This window comes from Mobula hypostoma, chromosome 6 (assembly GCF_963921235.1).
Source record: "Mobula hypostoma chromosome 6, sMobHyp1.1, whole genome shotgun sequence".
NCBI lineage: Eukaryota > Metazoa > Chordata > Chondrichthyes > Myliobatiformes > Myliobatidae > Mobula > Mobula hypostoma.
The window spans coordinates 129,895,227-129,910,860 of NC_086102.1; the positions used below are offsets into that span (position 1 = coordinate 129,895,227).

Genomic DNA, 15,634 nt, shown 5'->3' on the forward strand with positions numbered 1-15,634 from the left:
ATCGACTGATTTTACGTATTTTCCGACAAGAACAAAATTGACGTCTATAAAGATGGAACCAGTTCATAACTCGGGAACCGTCTGTGACTCGTTGTCACCTCCATCCACCACTATCCAAAGAAACTAAACGTGGGTGCGGACCCTGCCACAACCCCCACTTCTCCACAAACTGGAGCTGAGCTTCCAGCGACTCTCTCCAGCCTGTGTTCCACAAAACAGATCCGTCCCCACCAGTGGACCCGAAACCGTTGCCCGAGTTTGTCTGGCAGGTCGGAAGGTTTAGCGGTCGGACCAGGCCCAGGCACGTGTGTCGCCCTTGACAACGGAGACGGCAATGGTGGGGAAAGCGAAGCGGGCTCGGATCAGGTTGCACCCTGCTGCCGTGAAGTTGACGGGGTCGGCGAAGGCGGAGAGTGAGCCTCCCCAAGATTCTTCTCTGTCTTGGCCACCACTTCCACTCTCCGCGGCTGTCAGAAGTCAGCTGAAGAAGGTGAGTGATGGCAGGGAGGCAGCTCCGGCCCAAACCAGACGAGACGCCGGCAGATTGTGAGCTGCTCTCGGGAAAGTACCCTTCAGCTTCTCTGCACTAACTCTCTCCTGTTCGTCGCTCAGGATGCCGATCACTTGTCGACTTCGATCTTCGCTGGTACCAAGATCGATCCGAAGTTGCTGGTTAGAAAACTGGATGACGAAGACTGCAAGACCGTGGCATCCAGTAAAAAAGGTAAGGTTAAAACGCCCGAGTTTGTAACGTGATGTTGGAATTGCACCGATCTTCACAAACCATTGCAACACTTTTCGTGGACCCACGATTGCATGTCAAGGTTGCCAGGGAATTTGCTTCAGTACACCCTGAAAAATTATGCTGGGAATAACTTTCAATTGCTTTTTCAAGCTTGCTTATGTGCTTTCACAGCCTAGAAAATTAGACTGAATAATTCAATCTGTTTCATGTCTGTTCAATGGGCAACTCAGCAATTTGGCTGTTCCATACTTTTTAGTTGGGAAACAGTATTTTTGGCAAAATCGGGTTTCATGGTTTAACGTGGCAGCCCGAAGACTTCAGTCTACCACTCCAAGGCATACTCTGAACGAACAAACACATGCTCACTACCCATTCTGAGCAATTATTACTTTCAGTTACATCGTTGTAGGTGAATTTAAGTTTGAATCTGGATTACTTAATCTTTATTTTTCAACACAAAGCATAATGGTCAAAAGCACTTTGGTCTAGGCACAACTTTGTTGTAAGAGTTTATTTGTGTCTTGTTTTCCTGTGCAAGTATTTGTGAATCAGATTAATACCAACTGATTCTACAAACTCTTATGCTTGTTTATCTGAATTATAATGTTTAGATTAGAGTGGCTGTTGTATGGAGGATCACATAAGATGAAGAAAATTGATTTTGAAGCAGCAGGGTTAATACACCAACATGCATTCTCTTTTTACTGAATTATTTAAAGTCTATGAGCTGGACATAAGGAGTTAAATTCTTTTAAAGTCTTGAATGGGGTAGGTGGCTAAAAATTTCAACTGGGTTAAACCACACTTGGAGCATTGGAGGTGCAGTGGACAGTGAGGAAGGTTATCAAAGCTTGCAGGATCTGGACAACTGGAAAAATGTGCTGAAAAACGGTAGATGAAAGTTCGTGCAGAGAACTGTGAGGTGTTGCACTTCGGAAGGACAGACCAGAGTAGGACTTGCATGGTGAGCAGTAAGGCACTGAGGAGTGTGGTAGAGCAGAGGGTCTCGGAAAACAGATACATAATTTCTTCAAAGTTGCATCACAGGTAGACAGGTTTATAAAGAGAGCTTTTGCCACATTGGCCTTTGTAAGTCAAAATATTGAGCAGAGGAGTTGGGATCTTATGTTGAAGTTGTATAAAATATTGGTGAAACCTGATTTGGAGTATTGTGTGCAGTTCTAGTTATCTATCTACAGGAAAGATGTCACTAAGATGGAAAGAGTGCAGAGAAAATTTATAAGAATGTTGCAGAGAAAATTTATAAGAATGTTGCCAGGCATTGAGGGCCTGAGTGAAAGGGAAAGATTGAATAGATTAGGACTATTCCCTGGCGTGTAGGAGAATGAGGGAAGATTTGATAGCGGTATACAAAATTATGAGGGATATAAATAGGGTAAATGAGGGTCAGTGAGACTCGAACCAGACATCATGGATTAAGTTGAAAGATGAAATGTTTAAGGAGAACATGAGGGAGAACTTCACTCGGTGGTGAGAGTGTGGAACAAGCTGTCAGTGGAAGTGATGGATGCAGGTTCAATTTCAGTAATAAAGAGAAACTTGAATACGTTCCATATACATTTATTATCAAAGTAAGTATAGTATATGCAGCCTTGAGATTTGTCTTCTTACAGACAGCCACAGAAGATAGAAACCCAATAGAACCCATTAAAAAAATCAGTCAAACACTCAATGTGCAAAAAAAAGAACTAATTGTGCAAACAATAAAAAGTTAACAAATAACATTCAGAACTATAGTTCATGGAAATGAGTTCAGAGCCACGAAGACAGTCGTCACCGCAGCCGGTCCAGTGGCCCATATGTGGATGGGAGGGATATGGAGGGCTATGGTCTAGGTGGAGGTTGATGGGACTAAAAAGAATAATAGTGTGGCACAGACTAGATAGGCCAAAGGGCCCTTTTCAGTGCTGTTGTGTTCTATGACTCGAACCCAGTTTAACATTTTAACCAAAATCTGCAGTGCCTGCAACTTATTTTGTCTTTGTACTTGAAGGTACAAAAAATGAGCAAGAAAAGAAAGCACAATTAGTGTTGAAATAAACAGCTTATCAAAGTGCAAACACGAAGAATTCTGCAGATGCTGGAAATTCAAGCAACACACATCAAAGTTGTTGGTGAACGCAGCAGGCCAGGCAGCATCTCTAGGAAGAGGTACAGTCGACGTTTCAGGCCGAGACCCTTCGTCAGGACTAACTGAAGGAAGAGCTAGTAAGAGATTTGAAAGTGGGAGGGGGGAGGGGGAGATCCAAAATGATAGGAGAAGACAGGAGGGGGAGGGATGGAGCCAAGAGCTGGACAGGTGATTGGCAAAAGGGATAGGAGAGGATCATGGAACAGGAGGCACAGGGAGAAGGAAAAGGGGGAGGAGGGGAAAACCCAGAGGATGGGCAAGGGGTATAGTCAGAGGGACAGAGGGAGAAAAAGGAGAGTGAGAGAAAGAATGTGTGTATATAAATAATGGATGGGGTAGATTAGAACTGCAGAAGTAAGATAATTAATTTCCAGGGCAAGCATACAATAGGTTAACTTTTCAAGAGAAAAAACTGCTTGCTTTGTTGCTTATTCCCTGTTCGCCCCCCCTCAACCCATTCCACAACTGAAGTGGTAGACAATACATTAAAAAATCACTTAAATTCATTGTATTTCAAAACCCGAATCAGAATCAGGTGTTAACAAATTTCACGTTACATGTGTCGTGAAATTTGTTAACTTAGCAGCAGCAGTTCAATACAATACATGATATAGAAGAAAAAAAATCAAACTAAAATAATAATAAACAAATAAATTACAGTATATGTTGAATAGATTAAAAATCATGCAAAAAACAGAAATAATATATATTAAAAAAGTGAGGTAGTGTCCAAGTGTTCAATATCCATTTAGGAATCAGATGGCAGAGGGGAAGAAGCTGTTCCTGAAGCATTGAGCGTGTGCCTTTCTGAGACACTGCTCCTTGAAGATGTCCTGGGTACTTTGTAGGCTGGTACCCAAGGTGGAGCCAACTAAATTTACAACACTCTGCAGCTTCTTTCGATCCTATGCGGTAGCCCCACTATACCAGACAGTGATGCAGCCTGTCAGAATGCTCTCCACGGTACATCTATAGAAGTTTTTGAGTGTATTTGTTGACGTACCAAATCGATGTATTGGGACCAGGCTAGATCCTCAGAGATCTTGACACCCAGGAACTTGAAACTGCTCACTCTCTCTACCTCTGATCCCTCTATGAGGATTGGTATGTGTTCCTTTGTCTTACCCTTCTGCAAGTCCACAATCAGCTCTTTTGTCTTACTGACGATGAGTGCCAGGTTGTTGCTGTGACACCACTTCACTTGTTGGCATATCTTGCTCCTGTACACCTTCTCGTCACCACGTGAGATTCTACCAACAATGGTTGGATCATCAGCAAATTTATAGATGGTATTTCAGCTGTGCCTAGCCACACAGTCATGTGTATATAGAGAATAGAGCAGTGGGCTAAGCACACACCCCTGAGGTGTGCCAATGTTGATTGTCAGCGAAGAGGATATGTTGTTACCAATTTGCATAGATTGTGGTCTTCTGGTTAGGTAGTGGAGGATCCAATTGCAGAGGGAGGAACAGAGGCTCAGGTTCTGCAACTTCTCAATCAGGATTGTGAGAATAATGGTATTAAATGCTGAGCTATAGTCGATGAACAGCATCCTGACATAGGTGTTTGCGTTGTCCAGGTGGTCTAAAGCCGTATGGAGAGCCATTGAGATTGCGTCTGCCATTGACCTATTGTGCCGATAGGCAAATTGCAGTGGGTCCATGTCCTTGCTGAGTCACGAGTTAAATCTAGTCATGACCAACCTCTCAAAGCATTTCATCACTGTCTATAGGACTTAACTGCTAGATATTCCAGGTCTGGTGAGCAGAATTGGGACAGCACTGATATATTTGTGCACCAAGAAGAGTTGATCATGAGGCATACTCCTCCACCTCTGCTTTTGTGAGACTCTATAGATCTCTCCTGATGGTGTATAGTAAACCTGTCGATCTGAATCGCTTCATCTGGTACGGAAGGGGTTAACCAGGATTCCATAAAACAAAGGACACATGCGGTCCTAATGTCCCCCTGATTCAGCACCCTAGCTCTGAGTTCATTAATTTTATTCACCAGAGACTGCACATTTGCCAGCGACATGGTTGTTATAGGGAGTTTCCTTAGATCACTTGTATCCCTGATCTGCAGCCACACCTCCTCTGTGGAATCCTACGAGGACATATCTGTCCTCAATCAGTATTGTTTCCGTCAGTTTTAAGCAGCAATAATTCATTTAAACACATCTTTGTTGACGGTACTGACCTTGAATCTCCCATCTTTTTGTTTTGGCTGTTATGTTTACGAATAAAAAGTATGTGGTTGAATAGGCTTGCCTTTATTAGATTCCCATGTTTCCGTCATTCTTTGTAACAAATTATTTTTGAGTGATTTGGCAAAAATGAAATACAGCATATTCCAGTTAATTGGGCCATCGGTTAATCAGGGCAGCTGCTTATTTGGGACAAGTCTTAAAGAATAAAAACTAATTGAGAAAATAGCCAGGATTCCCTTCATTTATTTGGCACAGGAAACTGTCGCCAAACACTTTCTAACTAGTGTCAGTTGCATGCACTTATGTGGCCGTTAGACACTATACTGTGCTTAGAGCTGTTTTTAAATAGCATCAGTGACGTGTGTTTGTGTTCAAAAAGCAATGATTGTCATCACTGATAGTTGGTGAGAAATAAACAATGAGACAATTCAGAATGGTTTTGCTCTCTGTAGTTCAAGCAGTCAGGCTTGGAGATGTCAGAAACAGCTTGGATTGAAAATGAAACTACTTCACTACTTCTACAAGTTAGGAACTGCGAAGAAGTTGAAGGTATCAACAATCATCTTAGTGTTACAATGAAAATGAAAATTTGGAGGATGCAATTCTCCAAAGCATTGTTTGAAGACTGTCTATTATCTGCACTAGGTGTCTGTGCTGATTTTGTTCATTTAGAGTCAATCAAAAAAACACAGCAGCATACACTGGATAAATTCCTCCGTCGATAACTATTAGGAACTAATACACAGTTTTATAGTATTGTAGTAGTATTGCCAATGTTCTAATTTGTTCAATATTTTATTTAAATACATAATTTGCTACTTAAATGATAGTTTGTCCTTTTTTTAAACACCATTTGAACTATTTCCGTGGAACTTTGGACACCAGCTAATTGGGGCAGCAACTTAATTGGGCCAAGATGTACTAGTTCTGATGTGTCCAATTAACTGGAATCCACTGTATGTCTGAAGAATGTTGAGTCTTGGATAGTTTTTAAATACCACAAAACAGTGTGGATTCAAGAAATTTGAAGTAAAAATAAAAATACTTAGTGACCACATGAATGGAAGGCAAATGTCAGGCTCATGATGTATCAAAATGGAACAGGTGCTTGTAGTTCTGACAACAGATCTGCAAACTCCAGTAGCTTCTGCGGGTCTTTGTATCAGAGCTTTGGAAAGCTGTTGAGTCTGCTGAAAAGATATTCTTCGATTTCCTTTGGAGTCCATGGCATTTGTCTAGCCTCTGCCACAGCATTTGCAAACCCGTAGCTGCATTATCAGTGTGCACTGCCCTAACCCTGTCTTCCCATCAAGTCACTTACAGAGAAGATCTAGCTCTTCGCTAGGTTTGAGACTTAGTCCTTCCACAGCATTGCAAAAGCTTGACTTCCAGGATGAGTAACTGGGCAGGCTAGTTGTCAAACACTTTTAGTCCTGCAGTGAGTAGGTCTTAGCGAGCCAGATACATAGCCAAATCTATTGCCCCTGCAGCTTCTGAATGAGGGCATTGTGGAGACTGGTTTGCAATATGTGTGCCCTGGGATGGGTGGAAGCTCAGTCTACCAATGGCTGTGTAGATAGGATTGGCAGTAGTAGCACCTTTAGACTGAAGTCATTGCTGTGATGAAACTGCAGAAGAGGGTGTTGTGGGTCTTTGCTGTGCTGTAGACCTTGACTGTCAACTCCTGGACTAAGTGAAAGGCATATTGGCTGAGTGGTGTGGACAGCTTCTACCTATAGAGCTGGGGCACTGTCTTTTTCATCGCCAAAGTGCCTTTGGACATACTTTTTAGTCAGCTACAGTGGCTGTTGCCATGGCAAAGCATGTCTGATTCTGGTGATAGACTTGTCACTGTAAGCTGCTTCGTATACCTTTGCCTCTGTTAAGGCAGCTTCAGCTTCACGCTCTTACCTGAGTGCACGTAATTCAATTCAATTGGTTTAATTGCTATTCAACCATACCTACGAATACAGAATCAGAATCAGGTTTATTATCACCGGCATGTGACGTGAAATTTAACTTAGCAGCAGCAGTTCAATGCATTACATAATCTAGCAGAGAAAAAAAATAAAGTAAATACTGTACTAACAGTCACACACAGCATAAAGCACACATAACACATACAAGCATTCAGGCATATTCTGGAGTCATAGTATATAGCAAATATTAAGTTCAACAGCAGCCTTTCATCAGATTTGAATGTGGATGGCAGATGGAATTTAAAACGCAGCTCAGAACAGTGGGTTTCCTGGAGCTGCGGTTTAGGGTCAATCACTAACAAAGAAACACTCCTCTTAGATGCCTGCATATGCATGAATGCGGCTAGTCGGGAGACATGAACAATCGTTCTGGGTGTCTGGAGTATGTTGCAAAGAAGGAGGTGTTTGAAAGTTATATGTAATTTAAGTGCCTGCAGGAAAAAGAATTTCAGGGTTGTATGTGATGACATATATGTACTCTGATAATAAATTCTACTTTGAACATTTGAAAGTATTGTATATAGAATAGTCCTGCTGTTACCTTTGACCTTTAGCATATAAAAATGTCATGTAATATTGGGTCAAGCAGGCCTCTTCTTCCAAGAGTGTCTTGAATTATGAAGCCTGCTGCTTGTCTTTGCTAAATAAACACTTCTGTATCCACTAGGTTCAGTGTCTCTCGGGTGACTTTGTTCACGCCACAACTGAAGATAGCAAGCACGTGAAAGGTATCAGTAAAACACAGTCACGCAAAAGAAAGTCCAGATCCCAAATCCGTGTATGCTGCAGAAATCTGCAGTTGGCCACAATACAGCTTACCTTCTGCTGAGCGCACCAGCTCTGATGCCTCTCTCCTGGCGGCTGTAAACAGGCAACACCATGGCTTGAAGCCCTGAGTCCACGAATGCCCCAGAAATCTGCAATTGACCTCAAATCTACTTGTCTTTTGCCGAGCAAGTACTGGGAGGGCATCACAGACTCTAACCTGTGCAGGCAACACCGTGGCTTGAGGCCTTGTCCTTGCTATGACCAAGGCCACGTAGTTGCCCTGCCAACCACCTCTTGTGTCTGCTAATATATCAGTGAATTGAACTTGCAGCATTCCACATTAACAATGTCCAAAAGAGTCTTGCAATCACAATAAAAGCGACTAAGATGGTCACTCGCTATTAGACCTGCTTGCCTCCTTCGTGTACTGACTCCTCTGAAGCCTCTCTGACACAAGCAGCAGCATGATCTGCACCGTCCAGCTCCTTCAGTTTCTCTGCCAATGAGCAGCTCGCTGAAAGGGGTACTTTAAGTTCTTAATGTCTCACAGGATCTTGTGATCATTAAAAAGAACAGTAGCACCCTTTGTTGACCCCTTAGAAGCCACTGCAATCAAATGCGCCACCATCTTGTGGGAATGTAGCCTCTGCACATGCTCTCTCCATGTTGTTACGTACCCCGTAACTGGGTTGCCAAACCAGCAGAAATGGATCACTCAGTTGGAGTCTGGAGTACTAGAACTAAGAAAGTTTTATTAAAGAAACAAGCAACACAGTAATCGAAAGGATAATAAATGCAACAATTCAACAATGATAACCACACATGTGCACAGAATTAAGATAACAGCATCAATCAAGCTCTATCGTTGTCTAGGGGTAAATGACCAATTTCAAAATGACTCAAAGTTCAGTTCGCAGTAATCGTTGCCATGGCGATGGACAAGGTGGGGGAAGAGAGACAGAATAGGAACAACTGATCATTCAGAACACTGCTTCACTCACAGACCAGCGAGATGGTTCACAAACAGCTTTTGGGCGGGTCCTTGGTGATGTCACCTGAGGTCACCGACTGTGACCCCTCCTCCAGATGCGGTCGATCCTCTGCAGTGAACCCGGCACCCAGGCAAGGGCGGACACACACCGGGTTCCCGCTGATCGTACCTTTCCACCCTTGTCGTTGTCTGGTACTTCTCACCCACTCGTGAGAGGCGCACCGCTTCCAGGGTCTCGTTACCTCGGGTGGCGTGTGTGTTTCTCTTAGCGAACCTGTCCCTTTTTATCCCCCTGCTGGGGTATCGCCTGTCCATCACTTCAAACAGTTCAGGGTTCAAAGGGGGGAGCCGCTCCAGACAGCTCTTCCTCCCACATCCCTTCATTACACATCTCCAGACGCTGCTCCATTGTTCCTTATCTCTCCTTCCCCTGAGGGCAGGTGGCAGACCAACTGCTGATGCCACTGATGCTAGCCCAGGCCAGCAAACATCTTAATTTTATGTGTATTCTCGTAACAATGTCTATACATTGCTCTCATTCTTGCCACTTTAGCTTTGGTGCAGACTCTTGCTACACCCTTGCAAATTGTGGTTTTGCTTGAGTATTGCAAAGATGCAATTGATTTTGGACCATATTCTAATCTGTTTTCCAGGGCTTGGCAATCAACATTGTTGGGGTTGGAAACTGACATTTGTAGCATACACTGTAAGATGATTTATCCTTTCACTCTACCGCCCTCACAGTGTGTTGCATACAAAGCTAGCAGGGAGTTAAACACCTTCTCAAAAATCACCTGAGCTTCTTCAGGGTTTCTAATGAGAAAACTTTGTGAAACTACAGAAAGTTAAGTAAGACATGTATTAGATTCAATACAGAAATGTTGTGTGCCTATTTATACTGATATTATCGATTATTCTCAAGATCAATGTTAACCAAGGTAATATTCACATGAAACATTCCATATCTATGTCATGTAGACCAGAGTGAACTCATGGTGCAACAATTGCTTAATAGCAATAAACGATAAACATACTTCCTTCAAAGTACATCTACTAAATGTTTCCCAATATTAAGAAAGGTTAAGACTCACAGATATTGCTGTTTCAAGGGCAAATAAAGAGCGAATGGAGATGGATGTCTTTCTACTGTGTGTGCTTCAAGTTGAAGTTCAAATTATCTGCACAGGGAATGATGTAAAAGGCAGCTTACACACAGGAAGTGATGTTCGTACATATGAACTGCATACAGAATAAACAGTGCCTCCACAGGTCAGAACAGGGCTAAATTGCCAGTTTCCATGTTGAATGACTGATGGTCATCTGTGCAGAAAATAGGCAATGCTAGAAATACAGAGTTAATGTTTTGAGTCAATGCTTTTTCATTAAAATTGTAAGATCATTGATGTGAAATCTTATTTCTGGTTTTTTCCACAGGTGCGGCCTGACATGCTGAGTATTTCCAGCATTCTCTTTTTACTTAAGATTTCTATCATTATTTATTTTGCTGTTTGATATCTGCACAGTGTAGAGAAATGGAGATGATCCAGAAGTGTAAACAAATTATAGGGTTAATATATAGTCTATTTATGTCTGCTATAATGTGTTTTGCAAGATGGTAGTTAAAGGAAGGCAGTATTTGTTTGGATTTTCTGTTACTGTTGTTTAAAAAAAACTATCAAACAAACCAAGGTGACATTACTGTTGAAGTATCAGTTGATGGCAAAGTCATTATCGATAGTGCTTACACCTTTGATAAATGATGCCAAATGTTTCATTTCAATGCAGTTTGAATAATGAACAAAGCCAGTGTTTCTGAAGTCTGGTTTAAGACTGAGTAATGCAGTTGCTTGGTTTTTGGGTTTCTTTGGTGTATTTTGTGTTTTTTTTTAAAGAGCCCTTCTAGTTCTTCATGAAATTGCCAGTTTCATGCCCAACATGTTTCATCATGCCAGCTCCCCATGTATTTAATTTGATGGCAACAGCTTCTCCAGAACAGGTAGCAGAAGGGGTTCGATGAGCAGAAATTGATTTTCTGGACTGACAGCTGTAGTTCAAATTGATATCTATATTTGTTCTGTTTATGAGGAAGTCTTTACATTCATTTACTATAATGTATTTGCAAGCTGATATTTAACTCATCCCCTTCCACTCGTTGCTATACTAGGTTGATTTGTTAACCATCTGTTGTCAATTGCAGTGACAGTGTGTTCAATGTGAATGAACAGTTCAAGTATATGCCTTTAATTTGCACATTAGTTAAATGTTATTAAATTACTGCATGTCTTTGATTATAGGAGAGTAAGAAAAAGATACTTCAGAGTTGAATTACCTAATCAATATTCCATTTGAGACTAAAGATCACTCTAGAGCCTTTGTTAATAAAAGGTCAGGAAGAAAAAATCAGCAACATTCAGGTTTCTGAATTGCCCATGAACCCATGACTACTATCTTGCCATTTCTCTTTTGGTCTATTTATGTATTTATTGTCACTTGTAGCAAATTTTGTGTCACAAAACAACAGATTTCATGACCTATGTCAGTGATATTAAATCTAATTCTTCAGAGAAATTCTAATCAGAAGAACTTAAAGGAGGCTATGCAACCTCATGCGTTCATGTCACCCAAAAATGGAAATATTTAAATTACTCCCATAGCCTAGCTTTTGGGCTATAGCTTCGCAATCGCTCTTCAAGTCTTCAACCAGGTATTGATTCAAGATCCCTGTTATTTTTGGATAACAAATCTTATTCTTAATTACTGTTTTATTCATTATCAATTAAAATCTGTCTTCTGATAGTCAACCTTTCCATCAAAGGGCAATACATTTTTTTTTCTCTGCCCCGTCCAGGGTTCTCAAAATATTGTGAAAGTTACTTAACACTTTAGTTTCCTTTGTTTTGAAGCAGGCCTCTGCCCAGACATCTCTGATAACATCTATACTTCTCCAGCAAAGCACTGGGCTTCCAGTTACGAATTCTCAGAAGTGTTTTGGCTGCTGATGAAGTGCCTCTGCTGATGCTCACAATAGAGCTCTTCCACTGTATAGATCTGAACTTCGGTTGACTTAAAAAAAATTTTTTAATGTTTATTGTAAATTTCAATTGACATTTTGTCAGTGTGAATATTTGGTCAGCAATCACTTGGTGGCATGCAATAATAGAGTGTCCTTTGGAGCTTTGCAGGGTTTATCAGGAATATTTGAAGCACAAAAATATCATGCACCCTCATTTACTCAGCAGTCATTTTGTGTGATGCAATATGATGAGCTATTGTTTTGCAAATTGAAACTGGAACTTTATCCTGTCCATAGCTGTTGCTTGACCAGCTAAGTTTTTCCAGCATTTTGTGTGCGTTAACCGTTCCTTCAGCCTAGTCATTTTTAAGACATTTTTATTAAAGAATGTGAAGGTCCTTTGATAATCATGAATGTATTGCTGTGTTAAGCTTGTATCATTGAATCATGGAATGTAGCATCACAGAAAGTAACCATTTGGCCTTTCCCTCTGTCAGTGAGCAGAAGTGAGTGTAGTTGCTATTACCAAGGAGAAGTGCTTCTTAGGAAGCTGAAATGTCTGAAGGTAGATAGGTCTCATAGACCAGATCGACTACACCCCAGAGTTGTGAAAGAGGTAGCTGAAAAAATTGTGGAGGCATCAGTGACGATCTTTAAAGATTCACTAGGTTCTAAATTGGTTCCAGGGAAAAGGAAAATTGTAAATTCACTCCACTCTTTAAGCAGGGAGGGAGGCAGAAGAAAGGAAGTACAGGCTAGTTAACCTGACTTCAGTGGTTGGGAAGATGTTTGTATCCATTATTAAGGATGTGGTTTCAGGGTATATGCAGGTGAATGAGAAGGCAGGCCGATGGCTTCCTTAGAGGGAAATCTTGCCTGACAAATCTTTGAGGAAATAACAGGCAGAATAGACAAAGGAGAGTCAGTGCATTCTGAAGACCTTTGATGAAGTGCTGCACATGAAGCTGTTTAAAAGATAAGAGCCCATGGTATTATAGGAAAGATACTAGCATGGGTAGAAAAATTGGCTGACTGGTGGGGGGCAAAGGGTAGGAATAAAGGGGGCATTTCTGGTTTGCTGCCGCTGATGAGTGGTGTTCCACAGGGGTTGGTGTTGGGACCACTTCATGTTATATGTCAATGATTTGGATGATGAAATTAATGGCTTTGTGGCCAAGTTTGTGAATGATATGAAGATATTGGAGGAGCAGGTTGTGTTGAGAAAGCAGGGAGTCTGCAGAAGGGCTCAGAAAGATTGTAAATAAGTGGCAGATGGAATATGGTGTAGTGAAGTCTATGTTCATGCACTTTGGTAGACTGGTAAATGTGTAGACTATTTTCTAAACGGGGAAAAAATTCAAAAATCAGAGGTGCAAAGGAACTTGGGAATCCTTGCACAGGAATCCCTGAAGGTTAATTTGCAGGTTGTGTAGGTGGTAAGGAAGGAAAATACAATGTTAGAATTTATTTTGTGAGCACTGGAATATAAAAGCAAAGAAGTAATGTTGAGGCTTTATAAGGCATTGGTCAGACTGCAGTTGGAGTGTTGTGAGCAGATTTGTGCTCTTTATCTGAGAAAAAGATGTGCTGGCATTGGAGAGGGTTCAGAGGAGGTCCACAAGAATGATTCTGGAAATGAAAGGGTTCATGTATGAGGAGCACTTGATGGCTGTGGGCCTATACATGCTGGATTTCAGAAGAATGAGGGCGGATCTTATTGAAACCTATTGAATATTGAAAGGCCTGGATAGAGTGGATGTGGAGAGGCTAGTTTCCTATGGTAGGTGAGGCTAGGACCAGAGGGCACGGCTTCACAAATGAGGGACATACGTTTATAACAGAGATGAGAGGGATTTTCTTTAGCCAGAGGATGATGAATTTGTGGAAATTATTGTCAGGGATGGCTGTGGAGACCCAAGTTATTGAGTATATTTAAAGCGGAGGTTAGTAGGTTCTTATGGGGAGAAGACAGAATGGGATTGAGAGGGATGCATCAGCCGTGATTGAATGGTGGAGACTTGATGTCTGAAGAGGCCTAAATCTGTAAATGTTCAGATTTTTTTCAAAGTTCAGATTACTTATTTTTATTTCTAAAGACATCATTGTAATCAATGTAAACTTCATTGTAAAATCATACCCAAGTTGCACCAACCACCAGGTGGTGCTAAAGTTGTACTGAATTTCAGAGCAGTGCATCATTTTAATAGAGGTTATTTTTTATATGCACGCAAGCTGTACTCTGACCTGTTGCTCTAATTTGCAATACTGTAATTATGAAGACTAACACGGAGGCTGAAGCTGTTTGTTGTTTTTGATGTATTAATCTTTATCCCATGAAGATTGAATGGTGCATTTCGATATCCTCTAGTATCCATCTCCCTCACATCTTTTCCTTTAGACAGTAAACACTCTGATTTTAACTGCTTATTTAACTTTTTCCTCAGGCTCTCCCATCCTCAGTCATCATGCCCAACCTCCAAACTACTTGTGATATCCAAGGAAGCCAGCCTTGCTTAAATAACGCATCCAGCATGTTCTTGCTCCACAGTTGTTATTTCTTCCCCTTCTTTTCCCCATTGCCCGGTTCATTTCCATGGTGGTGATTTGATCCTTGAATTCTCCACTGGATGGTCTTGGCAGTTCCTTTCCAATATCATCTTTCTCTATTTGACTTTACCTATTCTCTCAATGAATTACTTCACCTTGAATTGAAAAGCCATTTTTTTAAAAAACTGACAAAAGTGGTTCTGATTCAAGTTCAGTGATCTGAAATATTAACTTGATTTGTTTGCAGATGCTGACTTTAATAGTTCCAGTATTGGTTTTATTTTTAACTTCAAGTTAAATATCACTTGTTTCTCCCAATGTGAAAGATGAGGCTCTGGAAACTTGGAGGGGTCCTTTGTCTTGCTGCTACTTGGATCTTCTGGTAAATTGTTGACCAGGGAAATGCACTTGCATGGCCTCAAGGTTTTTCATCCTTTCATTCAGTTGCTGCATTGCTCTCATCTCGTCAGGCTTCAACCTTCTCTCCCTCAAATTCTATAACCAGCAATAAATCGGCTAGTGATCTGTAGCCATTCTAATACTTGCTGCCTCTTTGACTTCCTTGACATCTTTTGATCATGATCATTGCAAGGACTGTACTCTCTTTTGACACTTGCTATGTATCCATTGTATATTTTCTCATAATTACACCTTTCTTTACAAGTGCTTTTGTTATTGTCACTTCTTAATCGAGTGTAAACCTTCCTCAAACTTCACTGAGTTCCATTTCCTGTTTATATGCTCTAACTGGGATTAGAATAGGTTTCCCTTTGCCATCCTGGCAGCTCCACTTTGCAATTTTTTTTTGTTTTCAACAGTATGCCATTTTTGGGCACATCTTTCCCACCTCCTTTGTTCTCAGCCTTACAAAGGAACAGCTTCCTCTAATACACTTCCATTTCCCCTAATCATGGCATCTCACAAAACAATTGGAGATGATGTTACATCTGCCTTTTTACCTTCTCTCGTTTCATGGACGAGTATCTGAATGCACTTTCCCAGAGCAGTAGCAACTTGTACTACTCCCAGTTCAGTGATGTGCCTTGTAATTTGGTCTGTGCTGCATTGTGAATTCAAATGCATAATGAATGATCACTTTGCAGAAGATCTGTGAATTTGCAAATGTGACCTTGAACTCCTGGCTCCTGCCACTAATCTCAATACCATCACGACCTCTTACCTTCTGCCACCTATTTGTGACTATGAAGCTCAATGTAAACTCAAGAAATA

The 15,634-nt window shown here is 41.2% G+C and overlaps 1 protein-coding gene across 1 annotated transcript in view; it reads left to right on the forward strand.

The window, feature by feature from the left end:
• The first annotated feature begins 295 nt into the window (after positions 1-295).
• Positions 296-15,634, forward strand: part of slx9 (SLX9 ribosome biogenesis factor) — a 115,770-nt gene continuing 100,431 nt past the window's right edge. The window contains exons 1-2 of the mRNA XM_063051700.1: positions 296-490; positions 613-724. Of these exons, the coding sequence (XP_062907770.1) occupies positions 335-490; positions 613-724 (268 nt within the window). The 5' untranslated portion in view covers positions 296-334. The remainder of the gene's footprint in view (positions 491-612; positions 725-15,634) is intronic.